Source organism: Macaca fascicularis, chromosome 1 (assembly GCF_037993035.2).
Source record: "Macaca fascicularis isolate 582-1 chromosome 1, T2T-MFA8v1.1".
NCBI lineage: Eukaryota > Metazoa > Chordata > Mammalia > Primates > Cercopithecidae > Macaca > Macaca fascicularis.
In genome coordinates this window covers 211353830-211373343 of record NC_088375.1, presented here as the reverse complement: position 1 = coordinate 211373343, position 19514 = coordinate 211353830, and the positions used below count along the sequence as shown (strand labels likewise).

Genomic DNA, 19514 nt, shown 5'->3' with positions numbered 1-19514 from the left:
TGAAGAATGGTATCTTGGGCTCTTCTGATTCAAGCCCTACGGCTCATTGGCAGGTCATCAGAGGAAACATCTATCTATCTGTCCATTCAAGAAGTATTTATTCGGTGCCTATGTGCCAGACACTGTGGGGAAAACAAGACACATGGGCTATTATTGCCTCATGGAAGGAACTAAGCTGTTTGGATCTTGACGAATCCCTTTCTCTGGGCCTCAATTCCTGGACCTGTTCAGAAATGTGCGCTCACAGTGGTCCTAGATATCTTAGATTCAGGTTCCATTTTCAGTTCTTTCCTGTTCTGCGGCCATCTGCAAGTTAATTTGATCTCCTTGAACCTCAGTTTCCTCATCTGCAAAATGAAGATGATACAACTCGTTTCATCAGGTTGTACTGAGGCTGGAAAATATAGTCTAACTACTGACGCATCGTATGCTCAGCCTAGGGTGGCTGCTACCGCGAGTACCTTAGGACTCCTAGGGCGGGCACCAGCCCGGGACCCCTGACAGGGTGTTCATTAGGGCGTGGCTAGGCCCCGGGAGGGGGAAAGCGTTAGGATTTATAAAGCCAGAGTCTGGCACGCTGGCCTCATTCCGTCTTGAACTAGACCCTGGAGAGGTCTTCCAGGCTTGGGCTCAGCACGCGAGCACCGGGAGCTGGGGTGCCTGCGGCGGAGGCGCACACGGTCCGAGCAGCCCCCAGCGCTCAGCGCGCACACCTGGGCCCGGGGCGCGAGGCGTGCGCGGCCGCTGGGTGGGCGCTGGGGACCTGGCCCTGGGGGCGGAGCCTGCGGCCCGCCGCCCCCCGCACACCCCAGCCGAGGCCCGGAAGGGGCCAGGCGCGCTTCCGTCTCCGCCGGGGATGCACGGAGGGCGGAGCTGCGGCCCGAGGACGCGACGCGAGCCCAGTTCCGGCGAGGAGGCCGCGCCAGTGACAGCGATGGCGGCGGAGTCGGCGCTCCAAGTTGTGGAGAAGCTGCAGGCGCGCCTGGTCGCGAACCCGGACCCTAAGAAGGTGAGCGAGGGGGCGGCGCGTAGCGGGGTGGGCGTTGGGTCGGTGCGGGCCCCGTAACGGTCGCGGCCCGGGCGCGGCGGGGTTCGGGGACTGGGACCCTGAGCCAGGCCCCGCGGGGCTGGGGTCGTGAAGTTCGCGGCCATTGGCCGCTGCTCGCGCGCTGGGACCCCGTGCGTCGGGCGTCGGGACGCCGGGCCCCGGCCGCTCCCCCTCCTTCACGGGCCCGGGACGGGGGCGCGCCCGGTGTGGACACCGCGTGCCCAGCGCTTCCTCCCGGAGGCGCTCCCGTGGCGTCCCGAGCCAGCTGTTTCCTGCGGGAGAGCGCGCCCGGGGCGGGAGGGCGCTGGCCACCGCCTCGCTGGCCGCCCGGTGCCTGCGCTGGTGTCCGGCTCCCCGCGGAGCGGCGCGGACTCACCAGCGGGTGCGTGTTCGCCGGGAGGAGGAGACCGGGCGCCCGAACGCTGCGGAGCCTGGGCTCGTGGTGTCGTCCGCGCCTCTCGGAGACGCGGTTACTACTCTCCGGCTGGATATCAGAACGTGGACCTTTCGCTTTCTCAGTGAATCTCTTTCAAAACAGAATAAAGCCTCACGTCACCTAGGCGTACTCCTGAAAACTTAGGTTTGAATTGAAAAAGAGGCGTGGGCCCGGGGTTGGAAGTCGCAGCTAGGTTTCCTTTTGGCGATTAATAGGAAGGTAAAAGCTACCGTTTCTCGTTGTTCGAATGATGGGCAACTGTTTTTAATTGTAGTTAACTAGTTTTTGTTGTTTATTGTACAAACTGAACATTAAGTTAAAAGCGTTCTTGTCACTCACTTCTCCATGGTCTCCAGGAGACAGTCTGGTGGTTGTATTTTTTTTTTCTTTGAGACCAGTCTTGCTCTGGTCGCCCAGGCTGGTGTGCAGTGACGCGATCTCGGCTCCCTGCAACCTCCGCCTCCTGGGTTCAAGCAGTTCTCTGCCTTAGCCTCCCCAGTAGGTGGGATTACAGGCGCCCGCCACCACGCCTGGCTAATTTTTGTATTTTTAGTAGAGACGGATTTCACTGGGTTGGCCAGGCTGGTGTTGAACTCGGCTGTCAGGATTTTTTAAGTGGAAATACAACGATGAAAGCACTACGTGTTTGGCATTCTCCGTCATCATTCTGGCCCGGGCGGGCAGTTCTTGGAGTTGGAGCTCAGTCCTGGTGGAAGAGGAAGTCGTGGAGGGAGCGCTAGGGCCGTGGGGGAACTGCTTTGCGGAGCCTCTTCCTCACCTGCTGCTTCCTAGGACTAACCTGAAAGGCTAAGGTACCAGGCTGAAAGTCAGTGCTCAGAAGATACCAATCGTCGTTCTTCGGGGTTTTTTTTTTGTTTTTTGTTTTTTTTTCTTGAAGAGCCACTTTCTCTTTACCTTGTTCTAGCCTGTTGGAGGTAAGGTTTCTCCAATTCCAAAGGCCGTACACAGCCTCTCACCATCAGACCACTTTTTAAGGGTTCTCGTTCATACCTAGCTCGAAGATTCACTTCTTCAGGAAGCCATTTTAGTTACAAATCTGGGAAAATTTAAAATGCTTTCATTGTGCCATGTTTTCTGTTGCAGCTTCAGTACCGTACCTAGTGGTCAGGCATGCTTACAAGTTTCTTTTTACAGTAACGCCTTGTGGACGTCTAATAAATGGTCATTATTTTAGTACTAGTTTGTTTTCCTAAACACTGTAAGATCTGTGACTGACGTTTGATACCTTAAAGCAATGCCCCATTTGTTCTTTATTTCTGTCAGATAAAAATATTCTATGAGTGTCTACAGTCTTTTTTTTTTTTTTTTTAACTAGAATTTAGATTTGGAAGTAGTTTTTCTATTGGTTGATTTGCATGAAATATAAAATTAGGAAAAGGCTTATTCCACCTTAACCTAGTTGAATTATTAATGATTTTGTTTGTTTGAGGATTTGGGCTTTTTCTAGATAAAAAATCACCCTGAATTTCTAGCTTTGCATTGTGAAGTGAGCATTATGAAGATGAGAAAATGTTGGGAGATCATTTTTGCAAAGGGCATAATAGTCGACATTGAGAAATGAGTTAACTGCAGAGGGAAAACTGCAAGCTGGCATGTTGGCCTTGTTCCTTTCAACCTTCTGGTAACCTAACAAGCTCCTACAGGTTGTATGTGAAATTGCAAGATGATTATATAGCACTGTTGAATTTGCAACCAGATCTTGCTTTCAAACCATTATTAGCCAAGGGTTTGATTCCACACGTATGTTCATGGATTTTCTAGTATTAGACATTGCTGTAACTCTGTTTTCACTTTTTCATCTATCATCTTGGCTCACTTGAGGGAGAAGGTATCAGCAGGCTAGGGCCACTTGGTTTCTGTTTTTATGTTTCATAGTTCATGGCTAAGAAAAGTTACCTGTCCTTAGGCCGAGTGCAGTGGCTCACCTGTAGTCCCAGCACTTTGGGAGGCCAAGGTGGGTGGATCACCTGAGATCAGGAGTGTGAGACCAGCCTGGCCAACATGGTGAAATCCCGTCTCTACTAAAAGTACGAAAATTAGCCGGGTGTGGCGGCAGGCGCCTGTAATCCCAGCTACTTGGGAGACTGAGGCAGGAGAATCGCTCAAACCCGGGAGGCAGAGGTTGCAGCGAGCTGAGATTGCGCCATTGCACTCCAGCATGGGCAAAAAGAGCAAAACTGTCTCAAAAAAAAAAAAAAGAAAAGAAAAAAAACTGCACACACAGAGTTGGCCGGGCGCCATGGCTCACATTTGTAATCACAGCACTTTGAGAGGCCAAGGCGGGCGGATCATGTGAGGTCAAGAGTTCGAGACCAGCCTGGCCAATATGATGAAACCCTGTCCTACTAAAAATACAAAAATTAGTTGGTCATGGTGGTGGGTGCCTGTAATCCCAGGTACTTGGGAGGCTAAGGCAGGAGAATTGCTTGAACCCAGGAGGCGGAGGTTGCTGTGAGCCGAGATGGCATCATTACACTCCAGCCTGGGCAACAAAAGCAAAACTCCAACCCCCCCCAAAAAAAAATAGTTAACTTGTCTTATATTTTGACTGTGAAAACTACCAAGAACATTTTGATGGCAGGTGACATTAAAAATATTTTTTGCTTTTTTGGGTTGAAGGATTGTGCAGGGGACAACTGAGATGCCTAAACATGCACCCCGCAAATGTTTGATATTTCTCAATTGCCTGTTATCAGTTCTTACAAGCTCGACAGTTGGTACCTTGTTTGGTAACAGCAAGTTTCGATCCACCTGAGGATGACCAATGCGCCTTTGTCTTGTTATTGCTTTGTTCTTTCTTGAAATTTACTGAAAATAGAGGGGTTGTGAAGTCCTTTTTTCTCTTGTGTTAGACTAAATGAGTCTGAAAATCTTGAGGGTTTTAGTTTTATCTACTTTTAAATCACCCCTACCAACCCAAAGTAAAGCAGAAAGACAGCATTTGTCCTTCCAGTTAGTGCTAGGCTTTGAGATAAACACACCCACAGTGATTCCAGCCTCATCCTTATATGTTGGCTTTGTAGAGGTCCTGGGACACCTTTGTCCCCTTGGTGACCTCCTTTACTATGTGGGTTCTGAACTGTCTAATGACATCACAGGAGGAGTTTTTCTGCTTTCTTGCAAGTATGCTAAGAAGTATATGAGCTGCCACTCTATTTTCTTTTCCTAAGGACAGTGTTCTGATGTTGGATGCTTCTCCTGGCTTTACTTACTGTAGTAGACACATTTGACTTTCCATCTTGTTAAGCAAGTTACCTAACCTGATTGGGCTCAGTTGCAATATCTGTAAAATGGGGAGAATAACATCCACTTTATAGAGTTGGTTAGTGGGGATGAAATGAGGTAATACATGTAAGAACTTAGTGTAGTAGTTGACACACAGTAGATGGTATGTGAATGTTCCCAACCTACTCCTTCCAAGGAATGGCATTATGAGAGAACCACTTGTTTTTGACCTTTTCAGTGATTTAAAATTTTCCTTTAAGTGAAGGAATTGGCGTTATTAGTCTTTGCACCCATAGCTTGGGTGGCAAGAAACACAAAATTTTTCCTGAGTTGGATGTTTGTGGTGATAGGATTTGAAGTGGAGGATAATTTTCACTCAACTATGAAGGTGAAACTCCCTAGATATGCCACTTGGCCTCTTACTTGATCTCAAACAAGATTATCACTTGTGATCCAATTGCTCTGTCTGGTGTAATGATTGAAGCAGAATGACCAGAAAAACAGACTTGTTACTCCACTTAATAGCAATATGGCATACCAATTACAGCCTGGGCCACACATGGTAAAAGAACAGATCTTGTTATATAGTATTTAAATGTAAAGGTAACCACAGTTATCTATTTTAAACTACTTGTACTTTGAAGCACTCCTTGTATGGTGAGTATGTTTAGATACACATAGACATTTCCTAGAGAAAGGTGTGGCCAGTCATGACTTTTGTTAGAAATAGAACAAGTAGGAATTGGCTGAGGAATATCTGGTTGAAGATCTAGGGCAGAATGTTGAAAGCTGTCTGTCGATGAATGAAATGATAAGTATTTAGTGAGCTTTCATATTGTTGTAGACACTATGACTAAGGACTGCACATGGTTTGTCTCAGTGAATCCTCATAGTTTGTGAAGTAGAGACAGGACCAAGTTCCTGTTTTGCAGATGAAGTAACTGAAGTTTGGGGATGTTTTTGACTTATTCAAGATCTCCCATCAAGGAGTGACAAAGCCAGACTGTGAAGCCTGTCTCTGACTCCAGAACTCCATCTTAACAGCTCTGCTATACTGATTTTGACCTAGTTTTAGGGACTATAGGAAGGAAATGTGGTCAAACCCAGATCACTTTTCTAATCTACCCAGGCATTTTGTGTCCACTGTTAACATCAAAGCTATGATTCTGGCAATTCAAAATGGTTCTTGGCTTTACACTTATATAGAAGAAAACAATTCTGTTAAACACTGTGGCCTTTCTGGAAACATGATGGTCTTTTCCTGTAGAGGCCTTTTCTTCCTTTTACTTCCTCTGTGCCAGGTCCACGGGTAATTCTCCTAAAACTGGTACCTTTCTCATAAATTCTATCAAAACTAGGGCAAAAATGATAGTTGTTGATGGCTTTTATCAGAGTTGGTAAGTTTTGATTCTCTTCTCTACATCTTATTTCCCCTTGGTGTAGCACAGTGGTTGAAAGCAGGGAATCTAAAGCCACAGACCTAAGTGAATCTTGCCCCACTTGCATCTTGGGACAAGAAACATAACTTTGATGAGCCTATTTTCACACTTGTAAAATAGGGATATTACTTATTACTATAAATAGGGATAATACTTATACTCATTACTGTAAATGGTTAGCACTAAGCACTTAATAATCAGATATTCTTAAAGTGAATATGACTATTGAAATTAATGTTTTCTTCTTTGCAGCTATTGAAATATTTGAAGAAACTCTCCACCCTGCCTATTACCGTAGACATTCTTGCGGTAAGAACTGTGTGACTTTAAATATCATATAATGATATCCCATTCCCTTCTCACTGGAGAGTGTGTAGAGTAAGGTTACAAGTATGGGCTTTGGAAGTGAAAGAAACCAGACACAAAAGGCCACATATTGTCTGATTCCATTTATATGAAATGTCCAGAACAGGCACATCCATAGACAGAAAGTAGATCAGTGGTTGCCAGGGGCTAGAAGAATTGGGAGGAACAGGATTTCTTTTTAGGGTAATGTAAATGTTCTGGAATTAGATGGTTATAATGGTTATACAATATTGTGAATGTTCTGGAAACCACTGAATTATGTACTTTAGTTAAAATGGTGAATATTGTTACGTGACTTTATTTCAAAATTAGAATTAAAAGAACATTGACTTTGGCATCAACTAGTCCCAGATTCAAATCTGAGTTCTGTGACTTTAGGCTGCTCCTATGTAAAATGGGTCTGATTCCTGCCTCACAGAGTTATTGTAAAGACTGATTCAGAACTGTATGCAAAGCAAAGCTCTTATCTTAGTGCCTAACACCTGCCCTAATCACTGTTATCATTAAAGTTCTACAAGTGTTTTTTCCTTCTCTGAACTTGGTACGCTTTGCTACTGTGTGTCATTAGAGATTTGCGGCATAGGCACAAAGTAATTTAGTGTTAAGATTTGCAGGGTTATGTTTTAGGAAGGAAGTGTTGCTTGTTGAGTTTCTCAAAGCAGGAGGCCTTATTTCTTTAGGAAAACGTTAGCCTAGTTCCAGACCCCTCTAACAATTACTTTGTCAAATTTTAGGAGACTGGGGTTGGGAAAACAGTAAATAGCTTGCGAAAGCACGAGCATGTTGGAAGCTTTGCCAGGGACCTAGTGGCCCAGTGGAAGAAGCTGGTTCCTGTGGAACGGTAAGAACATTTCTCTTTAGGTTTGTTCAATTTCATAGTTAAATTGGGTTACCTGAAGTATTTACAGATGGAAAAGGTTTTCTTTATTATTTCTCTTTTGCCTTCTAAAACTGTTTTGCCTCAATTATAAAAATCCATGATCATTGTAGAATATTAGAAAATATTAAAAACAGAAATCAAAATTTTCCTATTTCTATCATGCAAAGACAAACATTATGAACATTTTGGTATGTTTCTTTCTAACTGCTCCTTAAATGGCATTTTTTTTTTAGTTGTGAACTAGATAAATAATGAGCAGCCCCCATTTTATATAACAAACATGTCCCCATGTTTTAAAAAATCTTCACATTTTCATGTATGTGAGATATTTGATCTTTGCATCTTGTAGTTAAACTCACCATTTCTCATTTGGGTTTTCCCGGTTTTAAGACTTGAGTATCTTTAAGCATAACCCACTTACCTTCTTCTTAAGACCTTGTTGTTTCTAACTTTGCATCTTCACTTCTTTGGTGAGTTCAGGTTCTGTGACTTTGTCCCTCAGCAAGCAAGATTTAGACCTCCTTTGTCTGCTTTTTGTTGTATTTTAGAAATGCTGAGCCTGATGAACAGGACTTTGAGAAGAGCAGTTCCCGAAAGCGCCCTCGGGATGCCCTGCAGAAGGAGGAGGAGATGGAGGGGGACTACCAAGAAACCTGGAAAGCCACGGGGAGCCGATCCTATAGCCCTGACCACAGGCAGAAGAAACATAGGAAACTCTCAGAGCTTGAGAGACCTCACAAAGTGTCCCACGGTCATGAAAGGAGAGACGAGAGAAAGAGGTGTCACAGAATGTCACCAACTTACTCTTCAGACCCTGAGTCTTCTGATTACGGCCACGTTCAATCCCCTCCATCTTGTACCAGTCCTCATCAGATGTACATCGACCACTACAGATCCCTGGAGGAGGACCAGGAGCCCATTGTTTCACACCAGAAGCCTGGGAAAGGCCACAGCAATGCCTTTCAGGACAGACTGGGGACCAGCCAAGAACGACACCTGGGTGAACCCCATGGGAAAGGGGTTGTGAGTCAAAACAAGGAGCACAAATCTTCCCACAGGGACAAACGCCCCGTGGATGCCAAGAGTGTTGAGAAGGCCTCTGTGGTGAGCAGAGAGAAATCACACAAGGCCCTCTCCAAAGAGGAGAACCGAAGGCCACCCTCAGGGGACAGTGCAAGGGAGAAACCGCCCTCTAGTGGCGTAAAGAAAGAGAAGGACAGAGAGGGCAGCAGCCTGAAGAAGAAGTGTTTGCCTCCCTCAGAGGCTGCTTCAGACAACCACCTGAAAAAGCCAAAGCACAGAGACCCGGAGAAAGCCAAATTGGACAAAAGCAAGCAAGGTCTGGACAGCTTCGACATGGGAAAAGGAGCAGGAGACCTGTTGCCCAAGGTAAAAGAGAAGGGTTCTAACAACCTAAAGACTCCAGAAGGGAAAGTCAAAACTAATTTGGACCGAAAGTCACTGGGCTCCCTCCCTAAAGTTGAGGAGACAGATATGGAGGATGAATTCGAGCAGCCAACCATGTCTTTCGAATCCTACCTCAGCTATGATCAGCCCCGGAAGAAAAAGAAAAAGATTGTGAAAACTTCAGCCACAGCACTTGGAGATAAAGGACTTAAAAAAAATGACTCTAAAAGCACTAGTAAAAACTTGGACTCAGTTCAGAAATTACCCAAGGTGAACAAAACCAAGTCAGAGAAGCTGCAGCCGGCTGGAGCTGATTCAGCCAAGCTGAGAAAGGTAACCCCTTCAGCCCCTTGGTGGCTTCCCACCCAGAGCACCTGGCCCTGCAGAGCTCAGAGGATTGCCCTGCCACTGTTTTCCTTAGCTTGCTTTTAGGAGGCCTGTTGAATTTCAGCTTGCGGTAATTTCCTCTGGGCTTTACTGGTTGTCAGGGTACATTGTACCCCAAATAAGAATTTTCTGCATTATTCTCTTGTGATGGGCCCATCTGTATTTATTTCCTGACTGAGGTGGTGTCAGGCATGACTGTGGCCCCCTCCAGCCTGGATCTTCCTGTGCAAGGTGTCCAGTCAATGCTCCTGGGAATAGAGTGTAGGAAAGAGAGCTGTGCTCATACTTACTGACTCTCCACCCATGGGTCTGTCCCCCGCAGGTGCCCGATGTGTTGCCGGTGTTGCCAGACCTCCCGTTACCCGCAATACAGGCCAATTACCGTCCACTGCCTTCCCTCGAGCTGATATCCTCCTTCCAACCAAAGCGAAAAGGTAATTTTCTATATCTTCTTTTTCTTAATGGGAAAAAGATTTAAAAATTCATTCAAGGTAGGGTGCAGTGGCTCAAACCTATAATTCCAGCACTTTGGGAGGGCGAGGCAGGAGGGTTGCTTGTGGCCAAGAGTTCTAAACCGACCGGGCGTGGTGGCTCACTCCTGTAATCCCAGCACTTTCAGAGGCCGAGGCAGGTGGGTCCCCTTAGTTAAGAAGTTCGAGACCAGCCCGGCCAACATGGTGAAACCCTGTCTCTACTAAAAATACAAAAATTAGCCAGGCATGGTAGTGCGTGCCTGTGATCCCAGCTACTCTGGAAGCTGAGGCAGGCGAATCGCTTGAACCTAGGAGGCGGAGGTTTCAGTGGGCTGAGATTGTGCCATTGCACTCAAGCCTGGGTAACAAGAGCGAAACTCTTATTTCCAAAAAAAAAAAAAAAAAGTTCTAAACCACCCTGGTCAATACAGCAAGATGCTGTCTCTACAAGAGAAAAAAAAAAAAAATAGCGTGGATTGCCATTGGGAAAGGGAAGTGGGAGGCTGAGGGGGGTAGAAGGAGAGTTTTCACTGGATCACTTAGGGCCTTTTGTAATTCCCTTTTGTGTTTTTCTTGCCCTATAGCATTCTCTTCACCCCAGGAAGAAGAAGAAGCTGGATTTACTGGGCGCAGAATGAATTCCAAGATGCAGGTGTATTCTGGTTCCAAGTGTGCCTATCTCCCTAAAATGATGACCTTGCACCAGCAATGCATCCGAGTACTTAAAAACAACATCGATTGTGAGTCACATGCGTCTCTCTAGCTCTCATGCACATTGTAGCACTTGGACCTTATCACTGGGTGGCTTGGCTGTTACTCAGTGCTTTCACCTTTGATTTCTCTGCAGCAATCTTTGAAGTGGGAGGAGTCCCATATTCTGTTCTTGAACCTGTTTTGGAGAGGTGTACACCTGATCAGCTGTATCGCATAGAGGAATACAATCATGTGAGTATTCTGTTTGGGTGGGAAGAGGGCAGTTTTCTGGCTTGTACCTCCAGAAATAGCTTTGTCCCTGTGACTCCGCTGTGGCTGAAGGGCAGATCAGTGGTCAGAGCATTGTTGTGGGCCTTTAAACAAGCATGTTATTAGCACTTGCTCCTGGCACCTTAAGTGGGCCTCTTTGGTTAGGATCATGGTGGGATTCAAAGGGAGAAGAAAAGCACTTTTAACACCTCCCTTGAGCTTGCCTAGTCATGAAGGTCAAGGGAGAATTCTGGCAGCAGAGCAGCTGGGACCCAGGGTGGGTAAAGCACTTTGTGTTGACACTGACATCTGGTGATTGACTGGATGTCTCTTAAGAGACATCAAGATCTATCCAGAAATCCTCCTTAGGATATAGGTATACACATTTGATTGCATCAGCTATCTCTCTTTAATTCTGAGAGTTCTCTGACCTAACATCTTTTTTTTTTTTTTTTTTTTTTTTTTTTTGAGACAGGGTCTACCTCTGTTGCTTAGACTCTGCAGTACAGTAGCCTAATCATGGCTCACTGCATCCTTGAACTCCTGGGCTTAAGTGATTCTCCCAAGTAGCTGGGACTACAGGCACATACCACCACACCTGGCTAATATTTTTATTTTTCGGAGAGATGGACTCTTAGACTCTTGGCCTCAAGTGATGTCCCATCTTGGCCTCCCGAAGTGCTGGGATTACAGGCATGAGCCACTGCGTCTGGCCAATAACTTAACATCTTTCTTAGGTTGCCCCCTGCCATCACAGTTCAGCATACTGAACTGTGGGAAGTACCTGATTGGACTTGATCACAGTTCTACCCTTTGCTGATTTTCTAAAGGAAAAGACTGATCTTACACTAATTTTTGTGATATCCTGTCACAGCCACCAAAAGCAGCTAGCCTAGTGCCTCACACTTAGCATTTTTAAAATTTAGTGAGTTATTTTTTCCTAGAATTGTGGTATTTTAACATACTACTACGACAAAGACCAAAAAATTATTAGGAAACTGGTCACTCCTAGGTAATTAAAGAATCAGAAAAAGATATGGGGCCGGGCGTGGTGACACACGCTTGTAATCCCAGCACTTTGGGAAGCTAAGGTGGGTGGATCACTTGAGGTCAGGAGTTCAAGGCCAGCCTGGCCGACATGGCGATACCCCGTCTCTACTAAAAATATAAAAAATTAGCTGGGCATAGTGGTAAGCACCTGTAGTCCTGGCTACTTGGGAGGCTGAGGCACAAGAATCGCTTGAACCCAGGAGGCAGGGGTTGCAGTGAGCCGAAACTGCACCACTGCACTCCAGTCTACGCGACAGAGCAAGGCTCTGTCTCAAAAAAAAAAAAAAAAAGATAGTGCTTGTACATAAAAGTGCTTGTACATAAATGATGTCCTGGTTCTGGTTTCAGGTATTAATTGAAGAAACAGATCAATTATGGAAAGTTCACTGTCACCGAGACTTTAAGGAAGAAAGACCCGAAGAATATGAGTCGTGGCGAGAGATGTACCTGCGGCTTCAGGATGCCCGAGAGCAGCGGCTACGAGTACTAACAAAGAACATCCAATTCGCACATGCCAATAAGCCCAAAGGTAACAGAGACGGGAGAGCTGGGGTAGAACTGGCAGGATGAGTGTTCTGGTCAATAGCAGGGTCTTGGTGGGCTTGGCTGGTGTGGGACTGCTGGCCCCTACATCAGGTAGCAGGGTGGGTATTTCTTCTGCCACAGCCCATGCTACCCTATAGTGGGGTTTCAGGGCAGTGGAAAACCCCGTGGATTATTTAAATAACAGTAGCGTCTCTGCTCAAGAAGGCAGATGTTCATCTCCATAATTCTACAGGCCGACAAGCAAAGATGGCCTTTGTCAACTCTGTGGCCAAGCCACCTCGTGACGTCCGGAGGAGGCAGGAAAAGTTTGGAACTGGAGGAGCAGCTGTCCCTGAGAAAATCAAGTAAGAACTGTGTTCTTACCTGGCTTTTGTGTGCTATCAACCCTTAAGAGGTAGCCATAGCGGCAGGAAGCAAATTGCTTTTGGTGAAAGCAAGGCAGTGCAGAAGGTGGACTCTGGAGGCAGACCTCATCAGCTCAGCACTTCCCTCACCTCCCTCAGCCTCTGCTTCTTGGACTGCAGTGCAAGGTGATAATTTCTCCTGCCCTAGGGTAGTCAAGATTAAATGGAGAGCAAAGCCTGACTTATGGGAAACATTCCCTTATGCTTTCCCTTTTCTCATCTAAACAAAAAACACATTTCTGCAATGACTGTTATTTTGTCTAAGCCACATTAGCATTTTCAAAATACAGATTTATACCAAAACAGTGAAAAGTTAGTTGAGATTATCATTTATTCTGAAAGGATAATGCAGACACCTCTGAGCCACCACCAGAATCCAGGGTGCTAGGGTCCACTGGTCAAAGCCACAAACAGGGTAAGTCATCCTCACACGGGCCAGCTTCAGGCTCTTCATGCTCAGGGCAGATTTCTTGTGCTCATGACTAACCAGTGTTGTCCTGTGTTGCAGGATTAAGCCAGCCCCGTACCCCACGGGAAGCAGCCATGCTTCCGCCAGTAGCAACAGCTTTAACCCCAGCCCTGAGGAGCCGGCCTATGATGGCCCAAGCACCAGCAGTGCCCACTTGGCACCAGTGGTCAGCAGCACTGTTTCCTATGATCCTAGGAAACCCACTGTGAAGAGTAAGTAACTTGGAGTTCCTGCTCAAATATTATTTCAGAACTAGTTTTTAACTCTCAATGTCATTATTCACTGTATTACATTTTGTGGACTGCATGTTGCATGTGCATGATGCCTTGCACATAGCTGGTCTGAATGTCAGTCCCTCCTTCCCTCTGCTTTGTCCATAGTGCACTATATCTTTTAAATAATTATAGTGAGTCCAGGTGCGGTGGCTCATGCCTGTAATCCCAGCACTCTGGCAGGCTGAGGCAGGAGGATCCCTTGAACCCAGGAGTTCAAGACCAGCCTGAGCAACATAACGAGACCCTCTCTCTACAAAAAATTTTAAAATTGGGCATAGTGGTACATGTCTGTAGTCCCAACTACTCAGGAGACTGAGGTGGGAGTATCACTTGAGCCTAGGAGGTCGAGGCTTCAGTCAGCCTAGATTGTACCACCGCACTCTAGCCTGGATGACAGACGCTGTCTCTCTTTTTTTTTTTTTTTTTTTGAGACGGAGTCTTGCTCTGTCACCCAGGCTAGAGTGCAGTAGCACGATCTCAGCTCACTGCAAGCTCCGCCTTCTGGGTTCACACCATTCTCCTGCCTCAGCCTCCTGAGTAGCTGGGACTACAGGTGTCCACCACCATGCCTGCCTAATTTTTTCTATTTTTTAGTGGAGACAGGGTTTCCCCGTGTTAGCCAGGATGGTCTCAATTTCTTGACCTCGTGATCCGCCTGCCTTAGCCTCCCAAAGTGCTGGGATTACAGGCGTGAGCCACCGTGCCCAGCTGGGTTTTCCAAATATTTATTCTTTATATCCAGTTGCGTCTATTTTGTATTTTGTTAACTTTATTACCATAGACTATCCCCAGTATCCTAAGGGGATGTCCTAACTTAAGTCTTATTCTGTATTAATTGCAGGGCCTATGGGAGGGTAGGAGTCCTGGTTTGAGCAGCAGCTATGCTCAGATTAACCATTCAGGAGGCAGGCTGGCCCTCCTTAGGCAGTACTTGCAGAGCCACCTTAGACCTGTTTCTACACTGGACAGATTAGGGGTAGACGTGATGTTTACTGGTTTGGCTATTTGTGAGGCAGTTATGACTGAGTATGGCCTTTAGAGTCTGGCAAGGGCCAGGGCGCAGTGGTTCACACACACCTGTCATCCCAGCATTTTGGGAGGCTGGGGTAGGAGGATGCTTGAGCCCAGGAGATTGAGACCAGCCTGAGAAACATAGTGAGACCCTGACTTTACAGAAAATTAAAAAAATTAGCCAGGCATGCTGGCATACTCCTGTAGTCCTAGCTACTCTAGAGCCTAGGAGGTAGAGGCTACAGTGTGCTGTGATTGTGCCACTGCACCCTAGCCAGGGTGACAGAGTGAGACCCTTTCTTTAAAAAAAATAACAAAGTAGCCGGGCGCGGTGGCTCACGCCTGTAATCCCAGCACTTTGGGAGGCCGAGGCGGGCGGATCACAAGGTCAGGAGATCGAGACCACGGTGAAACCCCGTCTCTACTAAAAATACAAAAAATTAGCCGGGCGCGGTTGTGGGCGCCTGTAGTCCCAGCTACTCGGGAGGCTGAGGCAGGAGAATGGCGTGAACCCGGGAGGCGGAGCTTGCAGTGAGCCGAGATCACGCCACTGCACTCCAGCCTGGGCGACAGAGCGAGACTCCGTCTCAAAAAAAAAAAAAAAAAAAAAAAATAACAAAGTCTGACAAAGATTGAATTGCAATTCTGTACCTTACTGTACAACCATGGGCAAGTTGGCCAGGCTCTCTGAGCCTTGGTGCAGATAGTTAGAGAGTGGTTGTTATGCCCCTGGCAGGTCCTCTGAAAGTGTCCGCTCTGTGCTCCTGCTTTTATTGCATTGTAAACAGAGGAGATAGTTACTACTTGTATCTCTGCCTGGTGGTGCACAGCCAAGAGTAGCAGAGCTGGCTTTGACTGTAAACCACTGGGGGTGTGTCTAAGCCGCCATAGATCTGAGACAGCTGCCTTGTTTCTCTTTTCACAGAAATTGCCCCAATGATGGCCAAGACAATTAAAGCTTTCAAGAACAGATTCTCCCGACGATAAACTGAGGACTTGCCTTGGAAATGAAATCTGGGAAGGCAAGAATACAAGGAAAGTGGGGGTTGGGGAATGGAATTCTACAGGGAACTGGAGTCTTGCTTTGATGATCATTTTGGTCTCCGAGTCCTGCAGTCTGCAGGTGCTGCCCCTGGGAACCTGCGTGCCACAGCCCCGCCTCCCTGCCTGGAGCACACTTCAGAATTCTGAAGAAGATGTGAAGCCTCTGTCTCACTGAGGATTTTAAAGGTCAATTATACTTTTGTTGTTCATTAGCATCTTTGTAAACTATAAGACATAGTTTTAATTAATAAATATTGCCCCCAGATTGTATTTATATTACCCCCCAGGTTTTTGTTTTTGTTTTTTGTCCTCTACCACACATTTAGCCTTTTATCTTCCAGGTCCTTATTAAAATCAGATGAAAGCCTAGTGAAAGCCATTCTCCTGCCCCAGCTCAGCTCTCCTGAGTGGACTCTGGTCCAGACAGAGGACTGGGCATCTCCAGAGCCTGCACAGTACCTGCTGCACATAGGGCGAGGAGTGAGCACCAGACCGCCCGTCCCTAAGGGAGCCTCAGTGGGGCGACAGGGCATGGTGGACTCCACCTTAGGCCCTCCCCAGTGTTGCTGCACGTTCCTGTGCAGAAGCATCTCTTTCTTACTCACTAGTATTTATTAAGGGAGGTGCTCTGTAGGTCTGGAGCCTTTCCCTCATCCTTTTTGTGAGTCCCTACCTTTTTGTTTGTTTTTCTTTGAGGCTCACTAGAGGACACAGAACCTTGGGAGACTGATTTGCACAGAACTCCCACCTCCCACTTTTATAATTTCCAGTATCTGATTGAAAATTTTTGGGTTTCCCCCCAGTCCCCTTCCCTATCTTTCCTTCTCCTCAACAGCATGAAGGAAAAACAAACACATGGCAGGGCTTTTTGTAGCCCTGAATGCAACTTTAGACATTTAAAAGCCAGCACTTTAATCTCTTGTTCTCTGTGAATCACTATGAAAAGTGAATGGTTTTTAAAGCTGTAATGCTGTGTTGGAAATTGGTTTGTTTTGCCTTTTATTTAAAAGGTAAGATCATGTGATTGGAAGAACAAAACTGTTGGCTTGGGAAGAGAACTTTGCCGCTGAAGCGTTTTCTACCTTCTGAGTGTTTAAGGCAGGATTTGGAGGGAAGGACCAGCTTAGGGAGAGTGTCTGAGCCACAGTGTCAGGATGGGGGAAACCACATGGGATCCATCAAGTTCCAGTTGAACAGGAGCAAGATCAGAACTTAGGAGGGCAATGTCAGCCCCCTTGTTGGCTGTCAAAGAACATCGATCTAGTAGAAACCCACTTGGTTGTGACCCAGGTGGAGGTAGATGCCATACATTTGAGATGTGCGTCCTTAAGGAACCTGACAAGCAGACTGAGGGGATGGTAAGTGTGATAACCTGACAAGTTTTCTCAAAGCCCAGGATACAGAGCCAGTGTTTTCTGTAACTGGAGACCTCAGTTAGGCCAACTTTGAATTCCATAGCAATGTAGGAAGTGGGTTCAGCAGAAACTCGACATTGTTCAGTGTGAATTGCTGTGCAGGGTGCCTATTGTGACAGGACACAAACGTTACTGTGTTTTAATTTGCTATATTTTTGAATTGGGTAAAGCATTACTTCTCTTGGTCACTTGTACACCATTCCACCCCTATCCCTAGCCTGCCCCCCCAAATCTAATATTGGGAAGCCTCTTACCTGAAACCAAATGAACATTTGGGTCAGGTACCAGATGTCTGCTGCCTAGAATAGCTTTTTCTAGGTGTCTACCACCTTGAATTGGTCTCTTAACTGTGTTCAAGTCTTTGTCATTGAAACCAGTTTTTCATATCTTAGATTCAGTTGTGTATGATTTAATTTCCATTAGGAGTCTTTAGGCAGGGAGGGAAGAAAAGGCAGATTTGTTCATATCAATGTCAGTATCCATTTTGGCACATAAAGATTTTTGATGAACCCTGTTTGCATAGAGCCAGGTCTTTTCCCCTCCCCCAAGAGTATCTACATCAGGGATGTGACTTGGTGCGAAGAGTCAGGGGAAAGAGGAAAAACCCAAATTCTAAATGACCTCCTTGCCCAGCTTACTAAAATGACTGCAGAGCAGACACAGGATGAATTTGAACCTGACACAGGATGAATTTGAACCTTTGGTCTCATTTCTGGAAAAACTTGTGCAATTTTTTTTTTCTGTGCTACACTACATACAAATCACCAAATTACAGATTACCCCTTTGATCCTTGGTGTACTGAGCAGTTTCTTTGGGGCTTTTTCTTTCTGGGAAGCGGGAGGGAAAGGAGCAAGGTGTCATCCTGCTCTTCATTTGTATTTTGGTCCCAAAATGTAAATACAATTTTCTATGTTACTTTTTTGTGGTAACTACGGAGATGAATATTTTAATTAGATAAGTTATATGAAAAGGAAAATTCCATGTCTAAATAAAAAACAAAAAACTCCATATACTGTGTCTTCTTTACTTACAGTGTCAGTGAAGACTGTTTAAGGCAGAGACTTTTTTTTTTTTTTTAAAGACAGTGTCTGGATCTGTCTCCCAGGCTGGAGTGAGTGGCGCGATCTCCGCTCACTGCAAGCTCCGCCTCCCAGGTTCATGCCATTCTCCTGCCTCAGCCTCCCAAGTAGCTGGGACTACAGGCGCCGCCACCACGCCCGGCTAATTTTTTGTATTTTTAGTAGAGACGGGGTTTCACCGTGTTAGCCAGGATGGTCTCGATCTCCTCACCTCGTGATCCGCCCTCCTCGGCCTCCCACAGTGCTGGGATTACAGGCATGAGCCACCGCGCCTGGCCAGAGACTTTTTTTTTTTTTTTTTTTTTTTTTTTTTTTTTTTTTTTTTTTTTTTTTTTGAGACGGAGTCTCGCTCTGTCGCCCAGGCTGGAGTGTAGTGGCCGGATCTCAGCTCACTGCAAGCTCTGCCTCCCGGGTTCACGCCATTCTCCTGCCTCAGCCTCCTGAGTAGCTGGGACTACAGGCGCCCGCCACCTCGCCCGGCTAGTTTTTTTGTATTTTTAGTAGAGACGGGGTTTCACCGTGTTAGCCAGGATGGTCGCGATCTCCTGACCTCGTGATCCACCCGTCTCGGCCTCCCAAAGTGCTGGGATTACAGGCTTGAGCCACCGCGCCCGGCCTGAGACTTTTTTTTTGAGATGGAGTTTTGCTCTTGTTGCCTAGGCCGATGTCTGGAGGAGGTGATCTCAGCTCACCACAACCTCCTAAGGCAGAGATTTTAATCAGTATCCTTGGGCTGGGCCTTAAACGATGCCGAATTTCTGCTGGTAACATAGTAGGACGAGGAAAGAGGAATTTCAGGGGGAAAGAATTCTGTCAGCAAAGGGAGGGAACTCAGCATTTGCAGGGAACAGGCACTGTCCCTTGTTATACTTGGAACCCTGGTAACCCCATCTTAGAAACCGGTTCAGAGGGGTGAAATGGTGCCAGGCATGGTGGCTCATACCTGTAATCCCAACACTTTGAAGGGCGGGGGCAGGAGGATTGCTTGAGCCCAAGAGTTCAAGACCAGCCTGAGCAACATATTGAGACCCTGTCTCTTAAAAGATTAAAAATTAGCCAGATGTGATGGTGCACCTATAGTCCCGGTTACGTGGGAGGCTGAGGTGGGAGGATCACTTGAGCTTGGGAGGTCAAGGCTACAGTGATCTGTGATTATGCCACTGTACCCCAGTCTAAGTGACAGAGCAAGACTAGCCTGGGCAACATGGCAAAACCCCATCTTTTTTTTTTTTTTTTTGGTCTCAAAAAAAAACCGGGTAGGGGGTCAGGGGATACTGTGGCTCAAGCCTGTAATCCCAGGACTTTGGGAGGCCAAGGCGGGTGGATTGGTGGAGTTCAGGAGTTCGAGGCCGGCCTTGGCAATGTGGCAAAACCCTATCTCTACAGAAGATACAAAAAAAACTAGCTGGGTGTGGTGGCACACACCTTTAGTCCCAGTCACTCGGGAGTCTGAGGTGGGAGGATGGTTTGAGCCCAGGAGGTTGAGCCATGATTGCCACTGCACTCCAGCATGGGCGACAAAGCAAGACCCCAAAAAAAAAGCGGGGGGGGGTTCATGGGGGAGGAGTGAAATTA

General features: G+C 46.6%; 1 protein-coding gene across 2 annotated transcripts; it reads left to right on the top strand.

Moving 5' to 3' along the window:
* The first annotated feature begins 910 nt into the window (after positions 1-910).
* On the top strand, positions 911-17868 carry ELOA (elongin A). Of its 2 annotated transcripts, none has more exons than XM_045378241.2 (11): positions 911-1009; positions 6422-6478; positions 7270-7376; positions 7964-9155; positions 9532-9643; positions 10267-10422; positions 10530-10627; positions 12044-12224; positions 12474-12585; positions 13154-13326; positions 15326-17868. In XM_045378241.2, exons 1-11 carry the CDS (start codon positions 935-937, stop codon positions 15385-15387), a joined length of 2325 nt encoding a protein of 774 aa, XP_045234176.2. In that variant the 5' UTR covers positions 911-934; the 3' UTR covers positions 15388-17868. The 2 variants fall into 2 exon arrangements, with proteins under 2 accessions (XP_045234176.2, XP_005544512.3); XM_005544455.5 differs by lacking the exon at positions 911-1009 and adding an exon at positions 1229-1703.
* Positions 17869-19514: the final 1646 nt, after the last annotated feature.